At 50.3% G+C, this 24,081-nt stretch overlaps 12 protein-coding genes across 12 annotated transcripts; 5 read left to right on the top strand and 7 right to left on the bottom strand.

Annotated features, from left to right (window-relative positions):
- The first annotated feature begins 93 nt into the window (after positions 1 to 93).
- On the top strand, positions 94 to 3,920 carry BJX67DRAFT_340744 (ribonuclease Z). Its single transcript, XM_071027815.1, has one exon. It carries the CDS (start codon positions 583 to 585, stop codon positions 3,667 to 3,669), a length of 3,087 nt encoding a protein of 1,028 aa, XP_070890802.1. The 5' UTR covers positions 94 to 582; the 3' UTR covers positions 3,670 to 3,920.
- Positions 3,921 to 6,228, bottom strand: BJX67DRAFT_340740 (putative acid phosphatase). The gene is made up of 7 exons (XM_071027814.1): positions 5,927 to 6,228; positions 5,843 to 5,855; positions 5,748 to 5,782; positions 5,683 to 5,698; positions 5,446 to 5,611; positions 5,046 to 5,380; positions 3,921 to 4,988 (listed from the first exon to the last, which is right to left on the bottom strand). The coding sequence occupies exons 1-7, from the start codon at positions 6,014 to 6,016 to the stop codon at positions 4,081 to 4,083; spliced, it is 1,563 nt and encodes a 520-aa protein (XP_070890801.1). The 5' UTR covers positions 6,017 to 6,228; the 3' UTR covers positions 3,921 to 4,080.
- A 1,400-nt stretch (positions 6,229 to 7,628) lies between these two features.
- On the top strand, positions 7,629 to 8,791 carry BJX67DRAFT_376682 (GTR/RAG family Ras-related GTP-binding protein; the record flags this gene model as incomplete). The annotated part of the gene is made up of 4 exons (XM_071031930.1): positions 7,629 to 7,642; positions 7,692 to 7,793; positions 7,850 to 8,533; positions 8,584 to 8,791. The coding sequence occupies 4 exons, from the start codon at positions 7,629 to 7,631 to the stop codon at positions 8,789 to 8,791; spliced, it is 1,008 nt and encodes a 335-aa protein (XP_070890800.1).
- A 944-nt stretch (positions 8,792 to 9,735) lies between these two features.
- BJX67DRAFT_88473 (putative heme/steroid binding domain protein) lies at positions 9,736 to 11,020 on the top strand. The gene is made up of 2 exons (XM_071035585.1): positions 9,736 to 10,314; positions 10,374 to 11,020. The coding sequence occupies exons 1-2, from the start codon at positions 10,057 to 10,059 to the stop codon at positions 10,866 to 10,868; spliced, it is 753 nt and encodes a 250-aa protein (XP_070890799.1). The 5' UTR covers positions 9,736 to 10,056; the 3' UTR covers positions 10,869 to 11,020.
- Positions 11,001 to 11,725, bottom strand: BJX67DRAFT_88485 (40S ribosomal protein eS25). Its single transcript, XM_071035586.1, has 3 exons — positions 11,597 to 11,725; positions 11,239 to 11,448; positions 11,001 to 11,182 (listed from the first exon to the last, which is right to left on the bottom strand). Exons 1-3 carry the CDS (start codon positions 11,646 to 11,648, stop codon positions 11,160 to 11,162), a joined length of 285 nt encoding a protein of 94 aa, XP_070890798.1. The 5' UTR covers positions 11,649 to 11,725; the 3' UTR covers positions 11,001 to 11,159.
- Positions 11,726 to 11,854: 129 nt separating this feature from the next.
- On the bottom strand, positions 11,855 to 13,791 carry BJX67DRAFT_340728 (Quino protein amine dehydrogenase). The gene is made up of 3 exons (XM_071027813.1): positions 13,602 to 13,791; positions 12,712 to 13,541; positions 11,855 to 12,658 (listed from the first exon to the last, which is right to left on the bottom strand). Exons 1-3 carry the CDS (start codon positions 13,654 to 13,656, stop codon positions 12,035 to 12,037), a joined length of 1,509 nt encoding a protein of 502 aa, XP_070890797.1. The 5' UTR covers positions 13,657 to 13,791; the 3' UTR covers positions 11,855 to 12,034.
- A 281-nt stretch (positions 13,792 to 14,072) lies between these two features.
- On the top strand, positions 14,073 to 15,613 carry BJX67DRAFT_376679 (tRNA-dihydrouridine synthase family protein; the record flags this gene model as incomplete). Its single annotated transcript, XM_071031929.1, has 2 exons — positions 14,073 to 14,222; positions 14,279 to 15,613. The coding sequence occupies 2 exons, from the start codon at positions 14,073 to 14,075 to the stop codon at positions 15,611 to 15,613; spliced, it is 1,485 nt and encodes a 494-aa protein (XP_070890796.1).
- Positions 15,614 to 15,775: 162 nt separating this feature from the next.
- BJX67DRAFT_88154 (CENP-X/MHF2 family protein) lies at positions 15,776 to 16,834 on the bottom strand. Its single transcript, XM_071035579.1, has 3 exons — positions 16,103 to 16,834; positions 15,898 to 16,045; positions 15,776 to 15,837 (listed from the first exon to the last, which is right to left on the bottom strand). Exons 1-2 carry the CDS (start codon positions 16,658 to 16,660, stop codon positions 15,998 to 16,000), a joined length of 606 nt encoding a protein of 201 aa, XP_070890795.1. The 5' UTR covers positions 16,661 to 16,834; the 3' UTR covers positions 15,776 to 15,837; positions 15,898 to 15,997.
- Position 16,835: 1 nt separating this feature from the next.
- On the bottom strand, positions 16,836 to 18,080 carry BJX67DRAFT_88216 (uncharacterized protein). Its single transcript, XM_071035581.1, has 4 exons — positions 17,836 to 18,080; positions 17,643 to 17,762; positions 17,511 to 17,569; positions 16,836 to 17,451 (listed from the first exon to the last, which is right to left on the bottom strand). The coding sequence occupies exons 2-4, from the start codon at positions 17,722 to 17,724 to the stop codon at positions 16,984 to 16,986; spliced, it is 609 nt and encodes a 202-aa protein (XP_070890794.1). The 5' UTR covers positions 17,725 to 17,762; positions 17,836 to 18,080; the 3' UTR covers positions 16,836 to 16,983.
- A 40-nt stretch (positions 18,081 to 18,120) lies between these two features.
- Positions 18,121 to 20,126, bottom strand: BJX67DRAFT_88254 (MIF domain protein). Its single transcript, XM_071035583.1, has 3 exons — positions 19,862 to 20,126; positions 19,058 to 19,787; positions 18,121 to 18,990 (listed from the first exon to the last, which is right to left on the bottom strand). Exons 2-3 carry the CDS (start codon positions 19,496 to 19,498, stop codon positions 18,364 to 18,366), a joined length of 1,068 nt encoding a protein of 355 aa, XP_070890793.1. The 5' UTR covers positions 19,499 to 19,787; positions 19,862 to 20,126; the 3' UTR covers positions 18,121 to 18,363.
- Positions 20,127 to 20,757: 631 nt separating this feature from the next.
- On the top strand, positions 20,758 to 22,197 carry BJX67DRAFT_88226 (MIND complex subunit MTW1). The gene is made up of 3 exons (XM_071035582.1): positions 20,758 to 20,896; positions 20,956 to 21,282; positions 21,345 to 22,197. Exons 1-3 carry the CDS (start codon positions 20,843 to 20,845, stop codon positions 21,972 to 21,974), a joined length of 1,011 nt encoding a protein of 336 aa, XP_070890792.1. The 5' UTR covers positions 20,758 to 20,842; the 3' UTR covers positions 21,975 to 22,197.
- Positions 22,012 to 23,574, bottom strand: BJX67DRAFT_88160 (dihydroorotase). The gene is made up of 4 exons (XM_071035580.1): positions 23,249 to 23,574; positions 23,103 to 23,182; positions 22,592 to 23,045; positions 22,012 to 22,530 (listed from the first exon to the last, which is right to left on the bottom strand). The coding sequence occupies exons 1-4, from the start codon at positions 23,301 to 23,303 to the stop codon at positions 22,049 to 22,051; spliced, it is 1,071 nt and encodes a 356-aa protein (XP_070890791.1). The 5' UTR covers positions 23,304 to 23,574; the 3' UTR covers positions 22,012 to 22,048.
- Between the last annotated feature and the right edge of the window lie 507 nt (positions 23,575 to 24,081).

Genomic DNA, 24,081 nt, shown 5'->3' with positions numbered 1-24,081 from the left:
TCGAATGTCCGCAGTTGTGGTGGCTGTCCCTCCAGCTTTACGGTGCTCTCCGCTTTTGGGCAAAAAATTATAAAAAGAAGAGCTGGCAAAAGTCACAATCACAACCACAGCTCATTTTCTCTAACTTCACTACCTATCAAGTCCCTCTTTCGTTCTCTCTGGGCGGCTATATCTCGGCCTACTCGATGACTCGTCCCAAGTATTTTGGAATCACTCCTTTACTGAACTTTCGGCCATAGTTTACGCCGCGTGACTCACTCGGTGTCCCTTCGTTCACCATCAGCCTTCTCCAAACCCCCCAAAATCAGCAAGTTGGCTTCCCCTCAGCGTTCAGCAAGGCTGTCAAGTCGGGCCTTTCGTGCATTCTTCACGCCCTCAAGCCCTCGTGCGAGCTTTTCCACATCTCCGGCCGGACAGAAACAGGCAAGCCGTTCGCGTCGTGCGCAGGTTTCCCAACCCAAGAACCCCGAACCAACGTCTTCGAACGCCACGAGCACTGGGAAAAGCGAGAAACACTACCTCTTCGTTAGACCCCCAATTTTCAGGAGACCCCTGCGTCCACGACTGCCAGGAATTGAGCCAATGAAGATCTATTATCAAATTTTAAGTACGCCGACGGCTGACACGCCTGGGACGACCATCCTACTGCACATCGGCGAGAAACGCTACCTTTTTGGCCAGATATCAGAGGCCACTCAGCGGATAGCGAATGAAAATGGGACAAAGCTGATAAATGTTTCTGACATCTTCCTCACAGGTCCGATGGAATGGAGCAATTCTGGAGGTTTGATTGGCATGATTTTGACGTTGGCCGACGCAGTTACTAGTTCATCGGCCGCGCTGGAAGAGATACGCCAGGAAAGGAGGGCAAATCGCGAAAAGTACTCAGGGAAACAAGCGGAGGTGGCAAAGACGGGAAGTGTCTCGGAAGATAAAGCACAGGGTGGGCAGGATCACGAGCAACGAGTATTGACTATTCACGGCCCGAGAAATCTCACACATACTTTGGCTACTGCTCGGAGATTTGTCTTTCGAAAGGGTATGCCCGTGTTCGCGAAGGAGTATGACGCAGAGAATACGTCGAGCGAGACCCCGACCCAGAAGGGAGACCCGTTCGAGAAGCCTACCTGGGAAGATACACACATCAAGGTCTGGGCTGTGCCAATAAGTCCTTCTTCCGCGCGGCGTCGTCCATCGAGCCCAAGAAAGAGGAATCTCGATGAATTTCGGGAATCTTGTGGCACAATACCTATGACGGAGATCAATGAAGATCAAATTACAAGGCAATCTGTTGTTGCGGATATGTTCAACTCATCATGGAGCTTGGATAGTTTGGTGGAAACCCGCCTGGCGGATGTCAAAATGCCCGCACAACTGTTCGTACGCAATTCGGCGACGAAGGACCTGGAAAAGTACAACGGACCTGTTCCTGGAAGCAACGCACGTTTGCCTGACATGAGTGTATTTGTTCGCAAGCCTTGGCCTGGGGCCACGGTTAGCGATATTCCCACCACGACAAGATTTGACGAATCTCTCTGTTACATCATCAAGAGCCATGATATTAGAGGGAAATTCGATGCTAAGAAGGCTATAGCGCTAGGGGTCAAACCTGGCGTTAACTTCGGTTTGTTAGCACAGGGTCTGAATCTGACGACCGAAGATGGGAAAGTGGTGACGCCAGACATGGTCGTCGGCTCTGTACGGCCGGGAAACGGATTGGCAGTAATTCAGTTGCCAACTTCCGATTATGTTGAGAACCTTGTTAATCGGGCGGAATGGAAGTCACCATCGGTGACGAGCAACCTGAAAGTTTTCCTTTGGATACTGGGCCCGGATGTAGGGGACCATCCGCAACTCCGGAAGTTCATCGCTGCGAGGTCAAATTGCAAGCACATTGTCTCAGGTACGGACTACTGCCCAAACTATCTGGCTATGCAAACTATAGCCAACTCGACGCTTCGCATGGCCCGACTAAGACCCGACAACTTCCCGGTACCAATTCATGACAATCGGGTCATTGTGCGGCCACAATCTTCGTCGGAGAAGCCTCCCGGCTCGATCCCGTTCATGTCGGCCGAGCCTCATCTCATTGTCAATATGCACCCTGAGTTTGGGATAGACCATTCCGAAACCGTACCACGCATGAACACAGCGTTGGCCCTAGAACAGATGCCGAAGTCAGCTGTAAACCGGGCTCATATCATTGATCGACGGCTACAGAAACCAGACTCTCAGGAGAAGCTTCAGCAATATTGGAAGGATCTTCCTGGAGCTGATGCGGAGGTTATAACACTCGGAACAGGATCGTCTGCGCCGTCCAAATATCGTAATGTCTCGGGTACTCTGCTCCACGTTCCTGGGCAGGGATACTACCTATTTGACTGTGGCGAAGGAACTCTCGGTCAGCTTAAACGTGTATTCAACCCTGAAGAGCTTCGTGAAGTTCTACAAAATCTACGTTTAATCTGGATTAGCCATCTCCATGCCGACCACCACCTTGGCACCATCTCTGTGCTTAAGGCTTGGTACCAGGAGAATTACCCTTGTGGCGTCCCAGAGTCAGGTGGAATTGAACTGGACATGGCGAAGATCTTGCTTGAAAAGCGTTTGTTCCTCGTGGCTGAACCCATGATGATTCAGTGGTTGGAAGAGTATGCGGGCGTCGAGGACTTTGGCTTTGCCAAAATAACTCCTCTGAGCGCCATTCCTTCCAAGGAAAATGATGAAACAAACACAACATTTAAGTACCGCCATTGTCAGCACAATGGCTCCTATCCTGGCCGGGGATCTGGTGCCGGGGGGCCTAAAACCACGGAGATACATTTTACAGACAACGGCGCAGCGCCAGAACTCACCCTCCTACTGCGCAAGGCCACGGGCCTTGCAGACCTTCTCACTACATTCGTACCGCACTGCAATGGGGCCATGGCCGTTTCGCTCGTGTTCTCCAATGGCTTCAAAGCTTCCTACTCTGGCGATTGCCGACCATCGCGCAGTTTTGCTTCAATTGGGAAGAACTCAACCATCTTAATCCACGAAGCCACCTTCGCCAACGACATGGCCAGCTCTGCCGTCGCAAAAAAGCACTCCACCGCTGCTGAAGCCATAGACATCGGTCGCCAAATGCGCGCTCGCTCCATTCTGCTTACCCATTTCAGCCAGCGGTACAACAAGATCGCTCTCGTCGACCATCCCGTTATAGGTGAGGAGAAGGAAACTGAACACGTTCCTGCCGACTCGCCGCAAGACCAGGCAGCCTCTAACACCACCAGCGAAGGAGGCACGCCAACTGTCGTCCCAATCGTAACGGCCTTCGACTACATGCGAGTCCGTGTTCGCGACATGTTCGCTCTTTCAGCCCACTCGCCTGCAATTGAGCGACTCTTTACCATAATAGAGCGGGCCAACGCAGAGGAAACCCAGAGGAGACGGCGAGCTTTAGAGCTCGCGGAGCGCGAGAAGCGTAAGAAGATGGATAAGGCGAAGAAGGCCAAAGGATCGAAGAAGCGGGAGGATGGAAAGGAGAAATCACCCTCTCCTTCACCACCCGACAGTCCCCCTCCTGTATCTCCAGAAGAAAATGTCTGGGATGCATCAGAAAGTGAGAGCGGCTGGAGTGAGAGCGATGGTGAGGATTCAGAAACGGTCCAGACCCAGCCCTCGTTATAACACAGATCCAGAGCCTGATTTGCACTCGAAATCGAATCGAGTCGCCATACGCGAACGTGTTATGCTCCTTCCCAGTTGTTATATAATTCAGGCTCGTGTGCCATATGTACGCGTATATCTGGTGGAGGTAGACCTCTTTTGTACAATAACGATGGATCTATATATTTTCTTTCCCACCGTTTTTCCACCTCTTCGTCCGGAGCGCCAGCACTGGAAGGGTGGATCCATCTTCAATCTCCTTTTACTATCACTTACTCGTTTTATTCTTTCTCGTCAGTATATACTCTTATATTACGTTTTGTATGTATATACACAGGCCCGCCCGTCTATTTCGAACTATTTCCGTTCTATAAGTGCTGGAACGAAGAGATAAGACCACGCAGTCTTCGAACTAGACACCCAAACCCCGCTCTAGTACCCAGAAACAGCCTTCTCTTTCCCATCCTTCCCATACATTCCTTCACCCAGATTCTGCACGCATTCATACTTCCAGTTCTGCGGCGTAAACTTATCGACGATCTCTTTGAATGCGTCAAGGGTGCAGAAAGTCTCGTCACCGGGGAGATGGTTCTGCGGTTTCGCAGCACAGCCCGGGATACGTACGGGCCGGTCATTGTAGCGGATACGGACGTAGTGGTTTTGGAGCAAGTCGCGGGCGGAGGCTGGGAGGGAGGCAAGCGGTGCCCGGGCTGTTGGAGAGGGTGGACGGTGTGTTTTGTTTGGTGATGAGGAGAAGGATGAGCCGCTAAGGAAGGAGAAGAGGCCACTGCTTTGTTTGGTAAGAGTAGGACTAGCAATTGCACTTGCATCAGTGTTTGATTCTGGTTGGGAGAAGAGCTCAACAGCGACGGAGGAGGTGAAAGGGGGCCATTTGCCGTCAAAGGCGCCGAGGCTACTGAGGATGGCGGCAAGGGTGGTATCGTGGCATCCGCTCATTGCGAATTTGATGGCCTTGCCGTTCGCGGCGGACGATCCGGAGGCGGAGGTTTCGCTGCGCCAGCCGCCGTCTACCGCGGTGGTGACCATGCGGTCCACGATATCGCCCATGAGAGCCCCGATCCCGAGTTTGCGGTACTCGGTGCTCTCGTCGTAGCCGGTGAACCACTCGTCAACGGCGATGTCTTCCATGTATGCCCTAGCTTTCTTATTGTAGAATTCCTGGGGAAGCTTGGTAAGGGGCCCGTGGGCAGCCGTGGCGTTGATAGTATCCTGGATACCTGATAAACGTGGATGGGAATCGACGGCCACCCGGGGTGAGTTTTCAGGCATCCACTTGGAATAGACGCTGTTGATGTAGTCCATCTGTTCAGTATCGTTCCCTTCCGAGAAAGATACGTTAGTACCATGAATGCCTCTTCGCAGACTAGCAGACGTACATTTCTTCGCCGCCCTGTCGGCAAAAAGCCGAGCAAGCTGTCTAAATCGACGGCAATTGCTCTCGTTTGGGAAGAGCGTCTCCTCCGACACAGAACGAGCCACAATAACGGGTGGTTTGAGATCTTGTGTACGGGCACTTGGAGGGTACATTCCCCAGAATGCTTGCTGTAGGGACTCCAGAGCCCTTGGAATGGTCGTCGCGCGGAGATACATGTCTTCTGTGTCGGACTTGATCTTGGGCATGAATCCGAGTTGGTCCACATAGAGCTGTCGCAGCCGTTGGCCGAGCTGGTACGTTGTTTCGCGGCCTTTATCCGTCAGCTCACCGTGTTGACTATTGGAATGCCAGTTAGCATGGTTGCTCCTAGGCATGTTCACCCAGTGTTGATTGCAGCTTGCCAGATTCCCTCAATGCCACCTCCTGCACCAACAGTAACTATTGTTTGATCTCTATCGCCAAAAGTCTCCATTTTTCGTCGCCATTGGAAGCCATTCCAGGACGAGAGGTCCTCATTAGCCGAGGCCATCTGAACCATGCGCTGGGCAACATTGCAATACGGCCAATCTTTTTGTGAAAAGGAGGATGGGTCAGCGGGGAGGGCAAATAACGGAGGTCAAAATTGGAGTTTAGATTACATGGGATCAATCCCGCCTGGAAGAAATTAGTTGAAGCGTTCGTGCAGTCGGGATTGGGTTCATACATTCTCGAAACGCGAAGATACCGGAGTACGCTCGCCTAAGGAGCAGGGTTAGTAGCTCAATAAACTCATCTGTCGGTAAAAGGCTTCATTCGCACCATGTCGTAGAAACTAGCAGGGACTCGCATTAGGAACGAGTTTCTAATTGGACCTCACTGGAGGGGGGGGGGAATAGTACTTACGACTTGGACCAGCTGAAGCTTCAATTCCTTCGGGTAGAGCTTGTTGATCTCCTCCTGAGAGTAGGGCTCACGGGGAACAAGGGTCGTCATCTCAACGATTTATCAGGGCATTCGGGTTCACGGCTGTTTGCAAGGAGAGGGAGAAAACAAGGACAGTTGACCGACGACTCCAACTCTTCAATGGCGGATGACGCCAATTGCCCTGGCTGCCCACAGCAGCCAATCAGCTGACCCACAAGGGTCACCTGCCACTGAAGCATCAACATCTCTCCTTCTCCCGTCTTGGTGTCCTGTTCGTCTGAGATTGACAGCTTGGTATGCTGTGGAGGTATAAACGCGCTTGTGTCAAGGAATATGCTGCACCACGGAGAACAAGGCCGAGAGATTGGGTGCGTACTTATGCCACCAGCACGCCAGGGCGGCCTGCAACCAAAGCGCCAAGCCTTTTCCCCGGCTTATCACAAGAGCGCACTCCTCCTACTACTGCATCTTCAACTCCCTCCCTCGGTCTCTCCCCGTCTCTCTTGACCTGAGCTGCCATCTGATTCTTTCTCTCAAGACGATATTTCATCTGATAACGGAAGCATTGTGTACTTACGCTTCACTGTCATCTCACAAACAGATTCTTCGAGAAGAAAGCCAATATTGGCAAGGAATCGTCTACCTCTCTTCTCCACTCACCAGCTCCCGCTTTGGGTGTATATTCACTGCATTGATATCTACCTAAGCGATGAGTATAAGATCCTTATATGGTCCACAATCTTATTTCTAAACCAGCCCATTATCTTGTTCTCAAGATGGACTTTGTGTTCTGAGCTACTTTCCTTGACCTTGTTTGTGCTCACCACTCCACTCAAGATCAAGTTCCCTCACGGAAGGCCTTGAACGGTCTGGGTGTGGTTCTGGATTTAGGCCCCTTAGTTACTGTGCGACTGAACTCTCGCCTTTATTGGTTCTTCGAAGCTCTCCACCGGCTCGGCGTTGTCCCCTACTCTATACGTAGTTTGGGCGACACACAGAACCATCCATTCTAGAGTCGCCCCGAAGCTGACAACAACATCATTCGGTAAGCCACCTTGATCTAATGTACATAGAGCGTGCCAAATGTTGATATATTTTTAGGAAGAGTTTGCGTATCTCGTGCGCTTTCTCGGAGACCGTGGTAATTGGCCGTCATGGAGGTAAGGAGACATGCATTTCCTAATCCGTTCCCGCTTCTACCGCAAATATCAGCTGCTTGCTTGACTCGAATAAAGCCTCTTCCTTCTGATTTATCGTTTCGGACTGTCAATCCGGCGGGCCGCATTTCCTGCCTAGATTTTAATGGCAGGTATGGTAATTCGTTTGGATCACGGGAGGCTGTTTGCCTTCGGCGGCCGACGGTGTGCGACTGATAGCATATCTCCTCCATCTTGCAAGAGCTTGAAGACTGGAATTGCAATGTCTTCGGCTTTGTCCTGCTTTTCCCGCACCGTTCACCTACATGGCAACACCTCTACACTGTAGATGTCGGTGGATCGAAGCTGGGCCGGAGAGACATCTATTCTCAGACACCACTATATTACAAAGACTGCCACCAGTCATTAAAACCAATGCTGAGCTAAAACTTGAAAATATCCTGCAGATCGCGAATTCATCCCCCGGCCAGCCAGTGCGAACTAAATCTAACAAACCTCATGACTTCAAGCCTCGTCTCCTTCTAATGGGGCTTCGTCGGTACGGGCTATAGTTACAGAGTTGACCTGAAGAGACTAACCATCAATAGGAGTGGCAAATCTTCGATCGCCAGCGTTGTCTTTCATAAGATGCCCCCAAACGAAACCCTATTTCTAGAGTCTACCACGCGTATCCAAAAAGATTCTGTTCAGTTAGTCCGTTCCAAATTCTTACTATCATTGATTATGTCCTAACATAAACAATTAGTTCGTTTATGGACTTTCAGGTCTGGGATTTTCCCGGTCAGTTCGAATATCTTGAATCATCGTTCGACCTTGAGGAGATCTTCGGAAGTCTCGGTGCTCTTGTTTGGGTTATTGATGCACAAGACGACTATTTGGAATCTGTCGCCCGCCTTAACCGCACCATCCTGACCGTCCAGCAGTACTATCCCAATATCAACATCGAGGTCTTTATCCATAAGGTGGACGGCCTCTCAGATGAATTCCGAACGGACACGTTTCAAGATATCGTCCAATTAATCTCGGATGAACTAAGTGATGCAGGGTACGAAAACGCCCCGGTCCATTACTACTTGACCTCAATCTATGACTACTCGGTTTTCGAAGCCTTTAGCAAGGTTATTCAGAAGCTCATCCCCAACTTGTCCACCCTGGAGAACTTGATCAATACTCTTTCCAATAATTGTGGCTTTGAAAAGAGCTATCTCTTCGATGTCCTGAGCAAAATCTATATTGCCTCTGACACCCGCCCTGTCGACATGTCATGCTACGAGATGTGCTCAGATTACATCGATGTAATTGTGGATATCTCCGAGCTCTACTCTTGGGACCACCCGGATCGGCAGGCAAAGGGGGAGCAGAACCAGGAAGCTGAAAGCCATGTTGTGCTGCATGATGAAACAATGATCCATCTGATGGAAATGAATAAGTATGTCGCTTGTTCCCCGAGGAAGGCGCCAGGCATACTAATATCTCAAGGTATCTATGCCTTGTCTCTGTTATCCGTAACCCCGAAGCCAAGGAAAAGAAGGGTCTAATTGATATGAACTGCCGCACATTCCAACAAGCACTTAATGACGTCTTCTCCCGCAGTTGGGAGCAGGACCAGGAAGCGGAACAAAGCCGGGATCAAGTGGAGGCACCGCAGATTGAGGAACCGGCCACGAACAACTTTCTGTCACTATGATTCATACTAAACCTGTGTTCTTGTTGTTCGTTTCCAGCCCTGCTCCAAATCCTGAGAAACGGACTCGAAGCCATTCGAGTTCGTGGCGGATATGGTTGGTCGGCCTTTGGTGGATTTCGAGTAAGCCCAGGAAAAGTGCTTGACAATAAGTACGGGGTGTACATTGGGCATATCAAACCCCAGCAAAAAAAAAATCTATAATTACTTTCGCATTCTCAAGCGCACGCTGGGAAGATATATTGGGGCAGCAAGGCACCGAAAAGGCGCCGCAACAACGTTTTCCCGCACTGGCTAAAAAAAGCGAAAGGTATCTCCCTCCAGGGCCTCTTTCCCTCCCATTCATCAATACACAAGCCCTTCTTTCAGAGATCGGAACACTTCTTGCGATGCCTACTGTCCGAAGGCTCATTATGTAGATCTGCATCTATATACTTCTCTTCGACAAGACCATTGCCTTCCAACTAGGCTCAATATTTGGTGAGTACCAATGACCAGCCTATGAACCTGAGCATGCGTTACCCACCTCAACTTGACCTCCTACCCTCCCCAATCTCGATGATGAAAACCTGTTCCACATTCGCAGTTTCCACGCTACTAGCCGTCACATGAACCCATTCTAGACGTGCTCTGAGCGCAAGTACTTCCTTGGATGTCTGATGAGATCTTCACTTGACGCTTTGCTCTGCCAATGTTCTTTCCCTTTATCGGGCTTTGCTGATTTATCCACAAGTGTTCTTGGTCTGCCATTTGGATCCGTCAGCAACAACAGTTGCCCACAAATACGCATACGTAGAGTTAAACGGTGACTGGGGCCCTGTGTTTGCAGTGCAAGGTACAAATAAGTTGGAAAATGCAGGATGCGAAGCACGCGATGTTTACTAGTCCCGATGGAATAAAATCTTTAAACAATTATAATATACTCGCTCCATTTCTACTGCTGTGCCGTAGAGCCCATCAAACTTCTGCTTCAGCACCGCCTCGAAGGCGCTCGCTCTTGACCTGCAGCGAAACCCATTCACAGAAACCCATTCAGAGATCCATCAAAGCTGAAACCAGAACCCTGCATCAAGCGGGTAGCGCATTCTGCCGACGCTCGGCATTTCGTGGGGTCGAAAGCGATACCTCGAGGTCACCACGAGAAATCGGAAATATCTGTCCTTTCACTAGTATACCAGCGGGCCCCTCGTGGCTAATTTATACTCCTACACCACCCATCGCTTTCATCAAAAGCAACCAGTCTCCCAAACGCAGATGACATTGTAACGATGCCTGAACTACGTCAAAGACCCGTTGTCCAGAAAGATCGATCCAAGACCTCGACAACAGCAGGTCGCGATGATGATGCTCAACGCCGCAAATCTCACAACAGCGGCGGCGGCATCGGCTTCCTCGATATCATCCGCGTGCTGGTGACTCTTGTAGCTGTGTCCTGCGGCTTATCGTACTACGTGACCTCCTCCGAGTCTTTACTCTGGGGATATAAGCCGTGGTTTACGAACTGGCCGGAACTCGTGCGGTATATCGTACGTCTCTTCTTACCTTCCCCTCCCTGCCTTCCTTTCTCATCTGACTCCCAAACTAGCAAGGCCCGATCTCCCTCACACCCGCCCAACTAGCCCTCCACGATGGCACAGACCCCTCCCTGCCAATCTATGTCGCCATAAACGGGACAATCTTCGACGTCTCCGCGAACCCGGCCGTATACGGGCCGGGTGGCTCGTACCACTTCTTCGCGGGGCGGGACGCAACGCGCGCATATATAACGGGTTGCTTCAAGGAGGATCTAACGGATGATCTTACCGGTGTCGAGGACATGTATATCCCCATCGACGAGCCCGAGGAATTGGAGAAGCTGAGTAGTGGGGAGAGGAAGAAAAGGCACGAGCAGGACCTTAGGCTTGCTAAGAAGCGGGTCGAAAAGCAGGTTAACCATTGGGTTGGATTTTTTCAGAAGAGTGACAAGTATTTTGAGGTTGGGAAGGTTGTTAAGGATGGGAGTGAGAAGCGGGATGAGGGAAAGAGGGAGCTCTGTGCGGCGGCCAAAAAGCATCGGCCGAAGAGGGAGAAGAGTGCCTAGGGTGACGACTACACGGCGTGGAAATAGGCATTAGCTGCCTTTCTTTCGTGTCATCTCTATCAATATTCTCTACGTATCCGGCCACATGAAATGAACAGTTTATCAGGTTGATTTGATTGGGTCACTGGAATATAGTCGACACGTCCAGTAGCGTGACTTTTCATTCCAGGTGAGATTGATTCATCGAACCACCAACATCATTTGCCCAGCCGAATTCGAGTTTTTAAAGATATCGTTCGTAGCAGAGGTATCGTAAACACCGCGAGAGAATTAATTAGTGACGGGAAGCGTTTACTCGGCGGTAACGGCACGGGCTGCAGAGAGGGTAAGTTTATAATGTCTGAGAATTCGTCGAAGTGAGGCCACGTACTGTAGATGTTCATCTTGGAGTGACCAACAACCTTCTTGATCTGTCCCTTCTCTTCGAGATCAGCAAGGGCCTTGCGGGCCAAGCTGCCGTTGATCTTGAGACGGTCGACGAGGGTAGCGACGGTGATGAGGCGGTAGGATTGGACGTCCTTGTTGAGCCTCTCAGCGGTTTGCTTCTCGAGGACGACGGCGTGCTGGGCCTTGTCCTTGACTGTATCGGAATCATCACGTTAGCGATTGCGCACAAAAAAGCCCCTGCCATAGTCGTTGAATTCGTGACAAGCAAACGTATTCATTTGTCGCGACGAAGAAATTGAGATGTCGTTCGGTGATGGGAGTTGAGGACGGTGAAAGCATACCCTTGCCCTTGGACCACTTCTTCTTTTGCTTGCCTGCGGGAGCCTTGTTCATGAATTAGTATCATGCCGGGCAACTATCGTTTCGATTCCGACAAGGATCGGGGGTACTCACCATTTTGACTGTCTGTGTGGTTGTTCGACAGAAAGAGAGCTGCGAGACTCAAGCGCCCAAAGTTGATTCCCAAGTGCAAAATTCGAGTGGGGATGGAGGGTGTCACGTGTATCAGAACCCTAAGCCCTGGGTTCGGTGGAGCTCGGTTAGATTTGCGGCGGCAGCTGGTGCAAGAGGAGAAGACGATTTCGCCTCAAGAATCAGGCATCAAGAGCACTTTGCGAGGTAGGTACCGATTTTAGGAGCATGAGATTAATGACGCAAGGAACTTTCTCTAATCTGGTTATATATAACATGATCATTCACGGTATTGTATCAATATTGTCTCATCGACTCATGAATGCGCCATGGCTACCAGGGGCAACCTGCCCAGTAAGAGTATTGAAACATTGGAATCTCGCGGTGCCATGCTCTTCTGGGTCAATATATCCCAGAACATAATCATCCGGAGTGCCGAACCAAAACCGCGAACTCTCGCTTCCATCGGAGGATAACCATCGCACGTCGAATCTTCCGCTCTCATTTCGTGAAACTGGAACACGAACGATGTAGGGCGGCCGGTGCGGACTCCAGTTTCGGACTGTAGGGAGGGCGCCATTGGCCGTAGTAATCAGCAACTGCGTATTCGAATGATGCCAAACGACATGCCTAACGGCATGCTCGTGGACCAAGGCTGATATCAACAGTGGAGTGTCTGCCAAATCCCATATCCAGACAATGTTGGGACGAGTCTGGTCTACAGTGCTAAGGAGAGCGCCATTATGACTGAATCCCATCATTGATACCCCTCGTAGAGTCGTAGAGGTGTCAGGTATGGTGGTGAATGACGAGGAGCTCGACGACTCGGTGTATTCCAAGCTCATGCCCCCGACGGCGTATCGCTCCCGCCATATACAAGGAGAGTGTTGTTCAATTTGGAAGATATGTGAAAGTGTGGCCAAACAAGTAAACTATTTCTGTTAGTAGAGCTACGTCCCACAGCCCTGTATGGGTGTATAAATACCGTTTTCGATCGTAGGAGGTCTACTGTGCCATCAACCTTTCCAACAGCCAAAATCTCCGATCGGCTCCCATGCGCAGCAGCTGGGCTCCATTCGATTCCCCTAACACCTAGGTCAAGTGCACCGTCTGATTCTGGAAGACCCGTATAAGATCTGAAGAACTGGCCATCAGCAGTAAATATGAGAACCTTAGTGCCTGTGCTGGCAGCATCCCATATTGCAATCCATCGACCATCAGGGCTCCATTTCAGGCCCTGCGCATCGACGGTGGAGAGGACCTCACGCCCTATGAGTTCATATGACCGAGACTCATGGATAGTCAGTGTATCGTTTGCGTCAGGTTTAAGTAATATGGCCAGTTGCCCGGTTTGCGGGCGATAACCGAAGCCATTATAATGGGAGAACTTGGGGTTTTTGATGACATGACTGCGGCCATTGTCCAATCCAAATATGGTGAGTTTCGTATTCCACGCATGGAAAAAAATCACTTCATTCTCATCGGCGCCGAAGTCAATGTTCAAGGCACCAGGTTCGATGTTCTCAATTTCCACCTGCTGCTCCAGCTGCTCGAGGTTCCAAACCAGGATACGGGAGTCGCTTGCACAAAGGAGGCGACGAGAAGACGTGTCTTGAATGGTAGAATCATGGGCATATGATACATCAAACCTTGGCCGGGAAATCTTCAGGAACCTGCACCCTGCTTCTTTGACCTTGACTATCTGCACCTCCTTGAATCCGGAAGCGGTTGGGTTAAGGTGTACAGTAAGATCCTTTCCGTTAAGCAAAGCGGCATACTCCCCATCATCTGCGAGTGAAATTGAAGTTGTTACTACTGAAGGTATGATTAGCAAATGAGAACCCGAGTAAACTGGAAACCGTAAGGTAGGCTCACTCCCACCACTCATGGAGTCCGTTGCTGGTGTTGTGGTTGGACATCCTCGTGACATTTTCAGAGAGGAACGCGCCGTACAACGCGGCCCATATAGTCTTCGTCTTCACTGGCAGCTCAACGTGACACCCTCATCACGGTCGCCTAATTTTTAGTCCGTTGTGCCTGGTAGGATGGAACGAACTCCTCCATCCCCAGCGGGGACGGAGGGCCCTGCGGGCACCCGATTTCCCTTTGGGGCTAGCCTTGGGGAAATCGATAAGCGATAAGGAGGAACAATCTTCTTGCGTTCCGAGATACCACCGCCAAAAAAAAAAGTGGCTCCGAGAGAAAGGAGTCAGAACAGGTAGGAGCGTCCGGGTTCGTCAGTCGTCGGCCATTTCTGTTCATTCAAGTATCATAGGGATTATGCGCCTGCGTATCCCGCATTTGGGTCGATATTTTTTTCCTTTCACACATTCGATCTCGACCCAAATGGCTGTCTCGGAGATAGCCCCCGTCGTTGAACGCAACGGGGCAGGCCAAATTGCGCCCAAGACGAAGAAGCTGCATGGCCGAGAATTTTACAAAAGCATAGGAAGTCCGAAATACATCATTGCGCCTATGGTTGATCGATCTGAGTTCGTTAGTTTATCTCCAACCTCAGTATGGCCCCAAAAGCTAACGACCGTTGGTATTAGGCATGGCGCATGCTCACTCGCTCCTTCACGTCCCCGGAAGATAGCACACCTGTTCTCGCTTACTCTCCCATGTTACACGCTCGACTCTACCATGAAAACGCCCACTACCGCTCAACACAGTTCCAGCCCACCCGCACTGCTGCCGGCCACAAAGGCGATGACTCTTTATACCTTGACGGGAACCCCGCAATGGACCGACCACTATTTGTACAGTTCTGCGCGAACGACCCGGACGATTTCTTTCAATCAGCGCTACAAGTAGCACCCTATTGCGACGCGGTTGATCTGAATCTGGGGTGCCCCCAAGGCATCGCAAGGAGGGGGCATTATGGCGCCTTCTTACAAGAGGATTGGGATTTAATATACAATTTAATTAACCGACTACATAACGAGCTTTCGATACCAGTTACTGCCAAATTCAGAATTCAGGAATCGAAAGAGAAGACGCTGGAATATGCGAAGATGATATTGTCAGCGGGCGCCAGCATAATCACCCTCCATGGACGAACCAGGGAACAGAAAGGTCATAATACGGGATTGGCTGATTGGAGTTATATTCGATATCTTCGGGATAATCTGCCGCCAGAAACTGTCATCTTCGCGAATGGTAACAATCTAAATCATGATGATTTGGGGCGTTGTCTGGAAGCGACGGGAGCGGACGGCGTCATGAGTGCGGAGGGTAACTTAACTGACCCGTCCATCTTTAGCAAGCCTCCCTCAGTTGGCAGCGAAGGGAGGGAATACTGGCGGGGTAGAGATGGCAAAGGCGGATATCGTATTGACGCAGTATTCCGCCGTTACCTGGATATCATCTACATATATGTCCTTGAGCAACCAGTGCCAGAAAGAAAGCCTCTTTACCTACCATCGGACCCTGAGGAAGCACAATTAGAACCACCCCACTTCACAGAGAATGAGTCAAAGACTGAAGAAGGCCCGCCGAAGAAGAAGCAGAAACGAGAGAAATCAAAAACCAAGCATGCAAGCCCCGCCAGCCCGAGCCTGAAATATATGCAGGGGCATCTCTTCCAGCTCTTCCGGCCGGTTATATCCACCCACACAAATATCAGAGATGCTCTTGCGAGATCAGGACCTCATGATATGGAAACATTCGAACACACACTGTGTATTGTCGAGCAAGAAGTCAAGAAGGGTCTCAAGGAGTACGAACAGTTCCCGGAGCGCTTCGAGAAGCACCCGGACCCGAGCCTCACGGGGTCCAAGGCCATCATTGCTGAATATGGCCGCCCATTCTGGGTCTGCCAGCCACACATCCGGCCAACACCGGAAGAGGCCATGGAGCTCGGTGCGCTCCAGGCGAAGAAAAAGTGACAAACAAAACGAGCAAGAGAACAACGAGACTCGAGGGAAGGCAGATACCTTTGTCAAGCCCTTTGTGGATCCCGTCGATACACCTACGACCGCGGCCACAGACCCATTGGTGAATGGTTGAGCCAGACGGTTTTACCTGCAAATCGCACATCCCGACATTTTTTCTCTCCGATTATAGAGAACCACGTCTTAGCCCTTGACGGCATGTACATAGAGCATATATCCTGATGCATAGCGTCCAATATTAGTGTTATGATTCCATCTTACAAAGGGACGAGACTCACCCTGTCTGCTTCCCAGTAACTCATAAATCAGTGCCCGCATCACGGGTATCACAAATAGAATATTCCGCCCAACCTGGTATAGAGTAGAATACACCAACGCCTAAAAGTCCATCGCAAGCTGCGGTCCCATCTTCTCAAGATCCTCGACCTTCAGACTCAAATTAGCATAACCAGAACCCAATCCAGATGTGGAGGGGAAACAAACCTCCAAAAACCCATCCCCAACCCCACCACCCCTTGTTCCGCTCTCCGCTCTCTCAAATGCCGCCCTTGCCACAGCCTCCCTCACATAAACGTCAATATACTTCGCGACAATGGCATTCGCATCTTTCGCGATCTTCGTCTTCTCGTTCCGGAAGTGGTGATGGAGCAACCTTGTTAGAAGTTTTTGAGGAATCACTGGCTCAGAAGAAACCACGTCGTCATCGTTTGATTCTTTGTGTGTGATCTCGGCGAGGATGTAGTCTGCTTCGTCTGCAGAGTTGGAATTGGAGTTTGACGGGGAGGACGGGCGATTGCGGGCGCTGGAGGTGGAATCTGAGTCTGAGGCAGCGTCGGAGGTAGACGACGCATCGGAGGGGACAGCGGTGGGATTTGACCTTGAGGATGAGGCGATCGTGTTTGGTTTGGCGCCCTTTTTAGCGGACGGTTTTTTTGTTCCTGTTGAGTGTTTGGATGGGCCGGCTGTGGTTGATGAGGCTCGGCTGGGTGGTTTGAAGGGGAGGCGTCGGCGCTTTTGTGTAGGTTGTCGTTCTGCGGGCATAATTGTGGGAGCTCGGATGCTCAATGAGATGTCCTCCTGGCCCCTTGTCTTGTGGTGTCTTGTGGTTGTGTCGACGTTTCAACGCCTCCTGCGGACATAGAAGACGCGAAGTCAGGTGACGCCTCTTCATCTGCTTTCCATGTTTGGATGATCCTTCGTTGAAGCCTGCATTATTCCTTGGAGTGTGCTCAAAACCCTTGTATTCAAGGTTTATGTGATAGTAACTTATTTGGCTAGTTCTGCAAGCCAGAAATCTACATACTCGCTTTGATGGATGGAATTCAAATCGACGACATTCGAGCAAATCCAACACATGGCCCAGCTCAAGCAGGCTCTCCAACAGGGCGGACAACAGTTATCTCCAATCCCGACTCCTCCAGAATATTCCTCGTATGAGCCCACTCCACCTTGAAGAGTCCCGAGTTAAATCGACAAGACCGTAGCTCTGCGATGCCCATATTTTCCGGACCGAACTCCTTTGACCGCAGCACATCAAGCTGGTTTTTCATGTCTACGACGGCCAGCTGCGTATTCTCCAGGATCACGTTGACGCTGCTTAAACTCCGTCCATACCCTCGGGACGTGAACAGGCATATTATCCAATGCTTCTTCCCTCGCGGCCTTTCGTAATCTCTCTTCTGGGGTGGAATTATAAGGGCAGAGCCTTCTGGCAGCCGGATCCTGCGGGAGATTTGGCCGGTGCCAGGCGGAGCTTCCGAGACCTCGAGATCTTGAGGATCCTTGAGGTAATTATCGCAATGCGATTTGTAGACTGTAAATGCGGCGGGATACTGCGATTACCAAGTCGTTAGGAGTGGCTTTTTCAGTTCAATGAACGAAAACGATATACCTTAATTCGAAATGCTTGTGCAATTCCTTTGCCCCACGACCCCTGGCAATTGCATGCGTCTGGGGAAGTCTGAGGTTACTATCGGCGCTCTTGGTCCTATACATCAATGAAAACAGAACGCGGAAGACTCACGAATCAAGGCCGTGCCATCTGGAGCATCAAAAAGGTCACCTTCTGCTTCTCTTATATTGCTTGCAGTAATATTCGAATCCATATCGTAGCGTTGATGTGTGAGGTTGCTTCCAAAACGTCCTTGTAGTTGATTTAGATGGGTGAGCGAAAGTCGAAGAGGATGTGGACGGAGGTGCAGGTGGTGAATGGATACCATCACCATCACGGACGGATGAGTCAAAGTTGTCCGAAGCATATCAGCCAAGCTTCGCTTGTTGCGTAATTGCTGAAAAGAGAAACTCCAACTCGCAAATTTATACTTGCAGCCGTTGAGGAGGCCTGTGCTTTTACGAAGCCGCCTCGCCCAATGACGGTAAAGGATGCAACATCTTGAATTGGCGCTGCCTCGAGCATCTTGATATATGCATGCAATTAGTCCCGGCGTGCATCCAAGCTAATACTTGAGCTCATGGACGACTGAGAAGAGCTAGAGAGTGTGAATCCTTAATCATACAGGGTCACAGAATAGGCAATAATGAGACGTCAGAAAAGACGGAACCTAGGCACTTGATGCATACTAAAACTTTAACTTGAAGTCCGAGTCGCTCATGGCCGATATATCGCCTCGAATCATCAACATATAGAGGCATGAGCCTTTTGGGATACCAGTACTTGATTTCAACATGCACGGGCGAAGATGACCGGTTCGGCAACCAGATTAGGTGGATGTCAACATGAGCATTTACGCATTATCGTCCGACCTTCCCGAGTTTTCCGGTGCTCGGCGGGAAACAAAGAGTCGCAGGGTCTTTGAAGACCTCGCAGGCCGTGAATTGCCCCTTTCCAAAGGAGGAGCAGCGTCTTCTGATCCCGAGATTGTACCTGGCTTTTCGCTCGGATGGTCGCTTCCCACAGCCCATGAAGAGGTTGTGGTGACAGATAGAGGTGCGCTCACACCACTGCTAGACTTCTTCCTCCTACTCAATGACTGAGAGAGTGACTTGAAGATTCCAGGCTCCCGATCATGAGTCTCTCGTTCTAGGCGAGCAATTTCACCCATCATCGTTGTGCTATTAGTTGCCATGTTTTCCTCGGCAACTGGGATATAGAGAATGACTCCTCGGGCCGGGGTAATATGTATAATCTCTTGAAGCGCTGCTTGAATGAGTATTGTGCTGCGAAGATTGGTGATCGGGGCGATGAGATAGGGCAACGCAAATATTTTCATGGTGTATGCCGGGAGTGCCGTATTACCGAATCGAAGACACGAGCCTTGCTGAATGGTGACTACCATGAACGACTCAGATCTCTGGTAAATTTGCGCCATTCGTGCAGTAATGCTAGAGATGATGGAATCCTCGTCTTTAACCTTGAGACTGTCTCAGCCTGGGGCTCCGCAGTTGTGTTTGTGACAAAGACGACGGCTCAGAACTTACCGTTATATTCGTCTGAATCTCGACCACAACGAGAGACTCCTGGCTTATGCGAGCTCTCGGAGAAATCCAGGGGCTCCGCGTATTATAAGCGTCCTCAAAATACTGACTCTTTGCTCGATTCAACGGCCTCTCGTCTGCACTACTCTTATGCGCCGCACGCGCGGATCTGCCATCCTTTAGGTCACCGCGATTCAGATTGGGGACCGAACCGTCATCATCCTCTTCCTTTTCTTCGAAGAACATGGACGGTTTAACTGGAGCTCGATTCAACCTGCTCTGTTTGAGTGTTGCCTCAGAGACACTCTGCGATGTGAAGGCGTGAAATGAGATCGGAGACTCGAGAACTGGAACGGTTGGGGAAAAATCGGAAGAAGAGGTCGAAGAGATATTTTGCCGTCTTCTCAGCAGCGAGAAATCGATCCGATGGTGACGCCGAGACATTTTGCTGTGTGTCGTCAGGGACGGATCGCTAAGATAGGCAAGACAGAGCGTGCCTGCAAGGGAAACAGAAGTTAGAATGCCTCCGAAAAGGATACTTTAGAAATAACTGGCGCTGCTCGTATGTTAGATACTTGGTCGCTCCAAGACCTCATTTTATACGGTACGCGGCCATCATGTTGATGTCCTTACCTGAGGAAGGAGCACCCCATAACTCACTCTGGAAGTCGTGCTCGTGAAGCAAACCTGAGAGCAACTTGGAAAGAGCATACTCGCAGTAAACCCGGTTCAACTGGAATGCATTCAATTGAGAAATGCTACCGAGGTAGATAAATGGCCAGAGGCAGAGTTCCCACTCATGAATACCTTGTCAATCCTCCGTTTCCTATCCCACATGATCTCCGAGTCGGATTGCCGCTTGAAGTAAAGAATGCGATGCTGAGGAATAAATTCCTCGTGCGTCAACTCTTCCTGCCGGGAACTGAGGCTTGCCTCCATGCAACCTTTAAATCGATCCTCATAGCCGATGATAAAGTTCGTACTATAGTAATTTTCATCCCAAAATAAGGCGATTCAGTAAATCTAGGACAACGTGATTAGGATGATAATTCAGTCCTCGATTTAAGCGCCAAATACCAGTACAACTTCGGAGATTATCCTATGAATGCGGTTCGATATCCATTATGAGCTTCGCCAGGAGTGACCTCCTTTTACGAACCCAAACTTTGCTTGGCCTTAAGGATCTGTTTGTTGTTCGCCATAGTCGACTGCACATGAAAGAAGCTCGACTTTGCATGCTGATTCATTCACGAGTTCAGATGATGAGAATGTCAAGCGATGGCGCCGAGGAACGAAGCATCTTCGGAGCATCGTGAAAATATGTTTCTCCCAGACGCATGATTCTTCGGAGAATAACATGGGTCTCATGTCTTCTCCGCAATCATTGACGTCCAGCATGTGGCACAAGAGAAAGCCCTGTGAGTCAGTCATGGTGTTTGGTGAGCAAGGCTGCCATCAGTGAGCATCAAAAGTGCCCTCCATTCAGGAACAAGTGCTCATTGGAAAACAGATTGAACACAACAAGTGAGATGTGTCATTTCTGAGTCAAGGAGAAATAGATTTGGTCTTATTCATGAGCATTCGTGAGTTCAAGATGAGCGAAACATGGACATGACAGAGCAACACCATCCTCTTGGTGCCTTGGGTCTTGGCGCTCCCTTGGGTCGAAGTTGGTTTGCGTGCCAAAAATTTCCCCTCGCGCCACGCGACGCGTGCCAGAACAGACGACCACCAACGTTCAACTCTTCTGGTTGAGCTTGGTAATGGATCAATTGACAACTCAACACAATGGACGATCTTACAACCTCTCTGCTCACAGAGCATATGAGCTACACGCCTTTGGTTCGTATGCGAAAAGCGAATCGGCTGTCCCATGTGACTGGTAGCTAACGCGACCACAGTCACTCATAGATGATATTATAAATTCAATCAACAATTTGATTTATCAGGCAATCTCCAGTCTCGAGGGAGGGCTACTTTCGACACCTCCCGAGCGACTGGGATTCTCTCATTCCAACAATGGTTCGACAATCCCCGACACTGACGAAGATGGAAACGTTGTCTATCCGGAAGCGCAGCTGGAGATTGAGAATGGACTACACCAGCTGGAAACCCTGCTCGAAGCGACAGTCGATAAGGCCTTCGATAAATTCGAAATCTTCGTGTTGCGTAACATCTTCAGGGTTCCCGATGACCTAATGGGATGGATCAGGCTTAAGCATTACGAGGTACGAATTTTCGCCTCTTGCGATTGCTTTCTCCTTCTAATTCTGACCCCCTCGCCTCGCAGAATATCTCCCTGAAGCCTTCACCCGACGCGCCGACTCCCGAGACGATTCTCGCACTACGTCAGAAACTGCAAGAAACGAAGAAACTGAATCGAGCACTCAAGCAGGAGAGCGCGAGGAACGAAGTCTTAATTTCCCAACTGAGGACGGTTCTATCGGCGGCCCAAACTGCGGATCCCGCGGACAATTCCAAAGTCGAGGGTAAAATTGCGGGTAACCCAGTTGGTGAGAGGAAGAACTTGGACCTTACCTTTTTAATGTCGAGCCCGGCTGCTCGGAAATTACGAGTCGGTGTTGTGACGGGGTCAAATACCCAGCACACGCCTTTGACTACTAATACCACATTCATCTTATCTCAACTTCCTGCGCTACAATCGATGCTGAACGATCTGCGTCCCAAGTTGGCCAGCCTACCGAAATCCGAAGATGCCAGCAACAAGGAATCGAAGTCTGATGAGAGACGGGATTATATCGACAGCAGAGTTAGACTTCACCTTGAGCGGTCTGGACAGTTGCCAGTTGGCAGCGACGGCAACCCCGCAATTGTTGGGCGGAGGTTGGATATCTCTGAAGCGCAAGCACTTGAAGCTGTCGCTGGTATGCTTACCCAGACAGCCGAAAAGGACGACTAAGTTAAACGAATAAAGACATTCTTTCCAACGTCATTATGGATTGGTATTAAGGTTGAACGACAATATTGCTCCGATTACGTCGACCAAATTACGCTCCATGTCTGCTGGTCCCTTCTGAAAGGAACTACATCCACCTTGTCCGACTTGAGGATGTTTACAACCTTTTCATCTTTCTTTTCAAGGGTGATAAACTCCTTTTTCTCGCCTTCAAGACCGTAGAATGCGCGGCCGAATTTGCTCATGAAACCCTCGATGATCTCAGGAGTGATGTCTTCCTCTTTCAGGACGCCATTTTGACAAGCCTGCTCGAACGCGTCAACCACAAGTTGGGTTGTATATGGCTGAGTAAATACACCTGCAGCGATCTTTTCCCCTCCTCGTTTAGATGCTGCAGGATGAGGTGCACTATCAGACCCGAAAAAGAATTTGGGGTTTCCGGAAGCCGCTGCGCGCAAAAGGGCATCACGGTCAGCAGGTGTCTTGGCGACTGGCTTGCAGAAGCAGAAAGGGTCCCCTGCCCAGGAATCAATGATGATAGAGAGATGGTGAGCGGTTACTATAATCCAAAAATGGTTAGACCTGAAAAGATGGGGAAATGGTTGAGGTAATGGGATTACTTGTTCCTGCGACGGTTGGCCCGCATTGCTTGACAGCCTCTACTGCCGCTGCTGTGGTACAGTGTTCGAGGATGATCCGAAGCTTTGGAAATTTCTCATGCAGCTGTTTGAGGGTCGGAAGGAAGCGCTCTTCCGCTGACAGGACAGTCACATCACCTTGCGAAGGCACTTCTCCGTGAAGATTAAGGATCATGTCCTGACGTTCCATCTCCGCAAAGACGGCGTAGAACGCAGCATAATCGACGACGCCAGCAGAGGAATTGGTTGTTACACCTGCTGGGTAACTCTTGACGCCGGTGATACCTCGTTTCTTGGCTTCAATGATGGTTTCGGGGGTGATAGTCTCGTGAAGGTAAAGAGACATGAGGAAATTTACATTCGGCTCAATGGCCTGTAAACGCTCCCTGTACTGGAGCGCGCGGTCGACTGTAGTCACCGGGGGTACGAGATTTGGCTGTGTCATCTTAATTGGAGCTCTTTGAATGAATTGGGTTTTCTCTGATCTCCTTACCATGACAAAAACAGTGTTCACGCCACCTTTTCGAATGGTGGGAGTTACCAGCTCCATCATGTCACCATTGCGAAGATGGACTGAATGATCGTCAGCTTCTCAAACCGATCGTACAATCGCCAATTGATCGTGTTGAATGAACGCACCATGAAAATCGGCCGATGCGGGGAGCCTGGCCCCTTGGAGCTTTGAGAGCGGCATTGTACAGTCGCGGCCTTCGAGAAGAAATTAACTCTCAAGATGCTCAGAACCGGAAAAAAAAACCAGTCAGCCGGAGATAACTAGAAGCCAATGCCTTTACCTTGACGGTGCCCCGGCTTCTTCCTGATTGCAGTCTTGTCGTTCTCTTTTCTTCTTCCCCGCCAATTTTTCTCTATCGCAAATCCGTAGTCGGGCGCTGATTGGCTCACGTCATGTGTGCGAATGGAGCCGAAGCTCGTCCTTCAATTGACATCGATCGATTCATTGACAACGTTCCCACCTCTCTAAAGAGAAGCGGACGTCCTCGTTTATTCAAGACCAGGCTACTTTCTTGCCCATGCTGGATGGGAAATGACTTGGGGGAATAGCCCACCCGCACCACAGCTTCTCTATCGTTTGGTATCCTGTTGTAGCCGCCCAGCTGCTCTCTGGGCCGCCCGATCACCAACACCGAACCAATTGACGAACAGCGTCAGCACCCTGCGTGAGACGTGAGAAATGGGTCAAGCAGGTCAAGTGCACCTTTTCTTCAAGCCTTGTTCCCTATTCGTCAGCCCTCTCCTGCACCTTTCTGGATCGATAAGCGCCCTGACGGACAGGTTTAGAAACTACCCTGCGCAATGCCATCCTGAAGATACCAACCGCTGAGGGAAAGGATCGCTGCCGGATCTTGACAATGATGGGTGGCCCGATGAGCATGGGCCTGCTCATGGAGGCGGCTACAGAGCTACTCTCAGTGGCTTTCAGCATGAGATATCCCAGACCCATTGTTTCCTGA

Source organism: Aspergillus lucknowensis, assembly GCF_044049455.1.
Source record: "Aspergillus lucknowensis strain CBS 449.75 chromosome Unknown BJX67scaffold_2, whole genome shotgun sequence".
In the NCBI taxonomy this organism is placed as follows: Eukaryota; Fungi; Ascomycota; class Eurotiomycetes; order Eurotiales; family Aspergillaceae; genus Aspergillus; species Aspergillus lucknowensis.
Note: the sequence above shows the minus strand (reverse complement) of the source record. Positions and strands in the feature narration are given on the sequence as shown.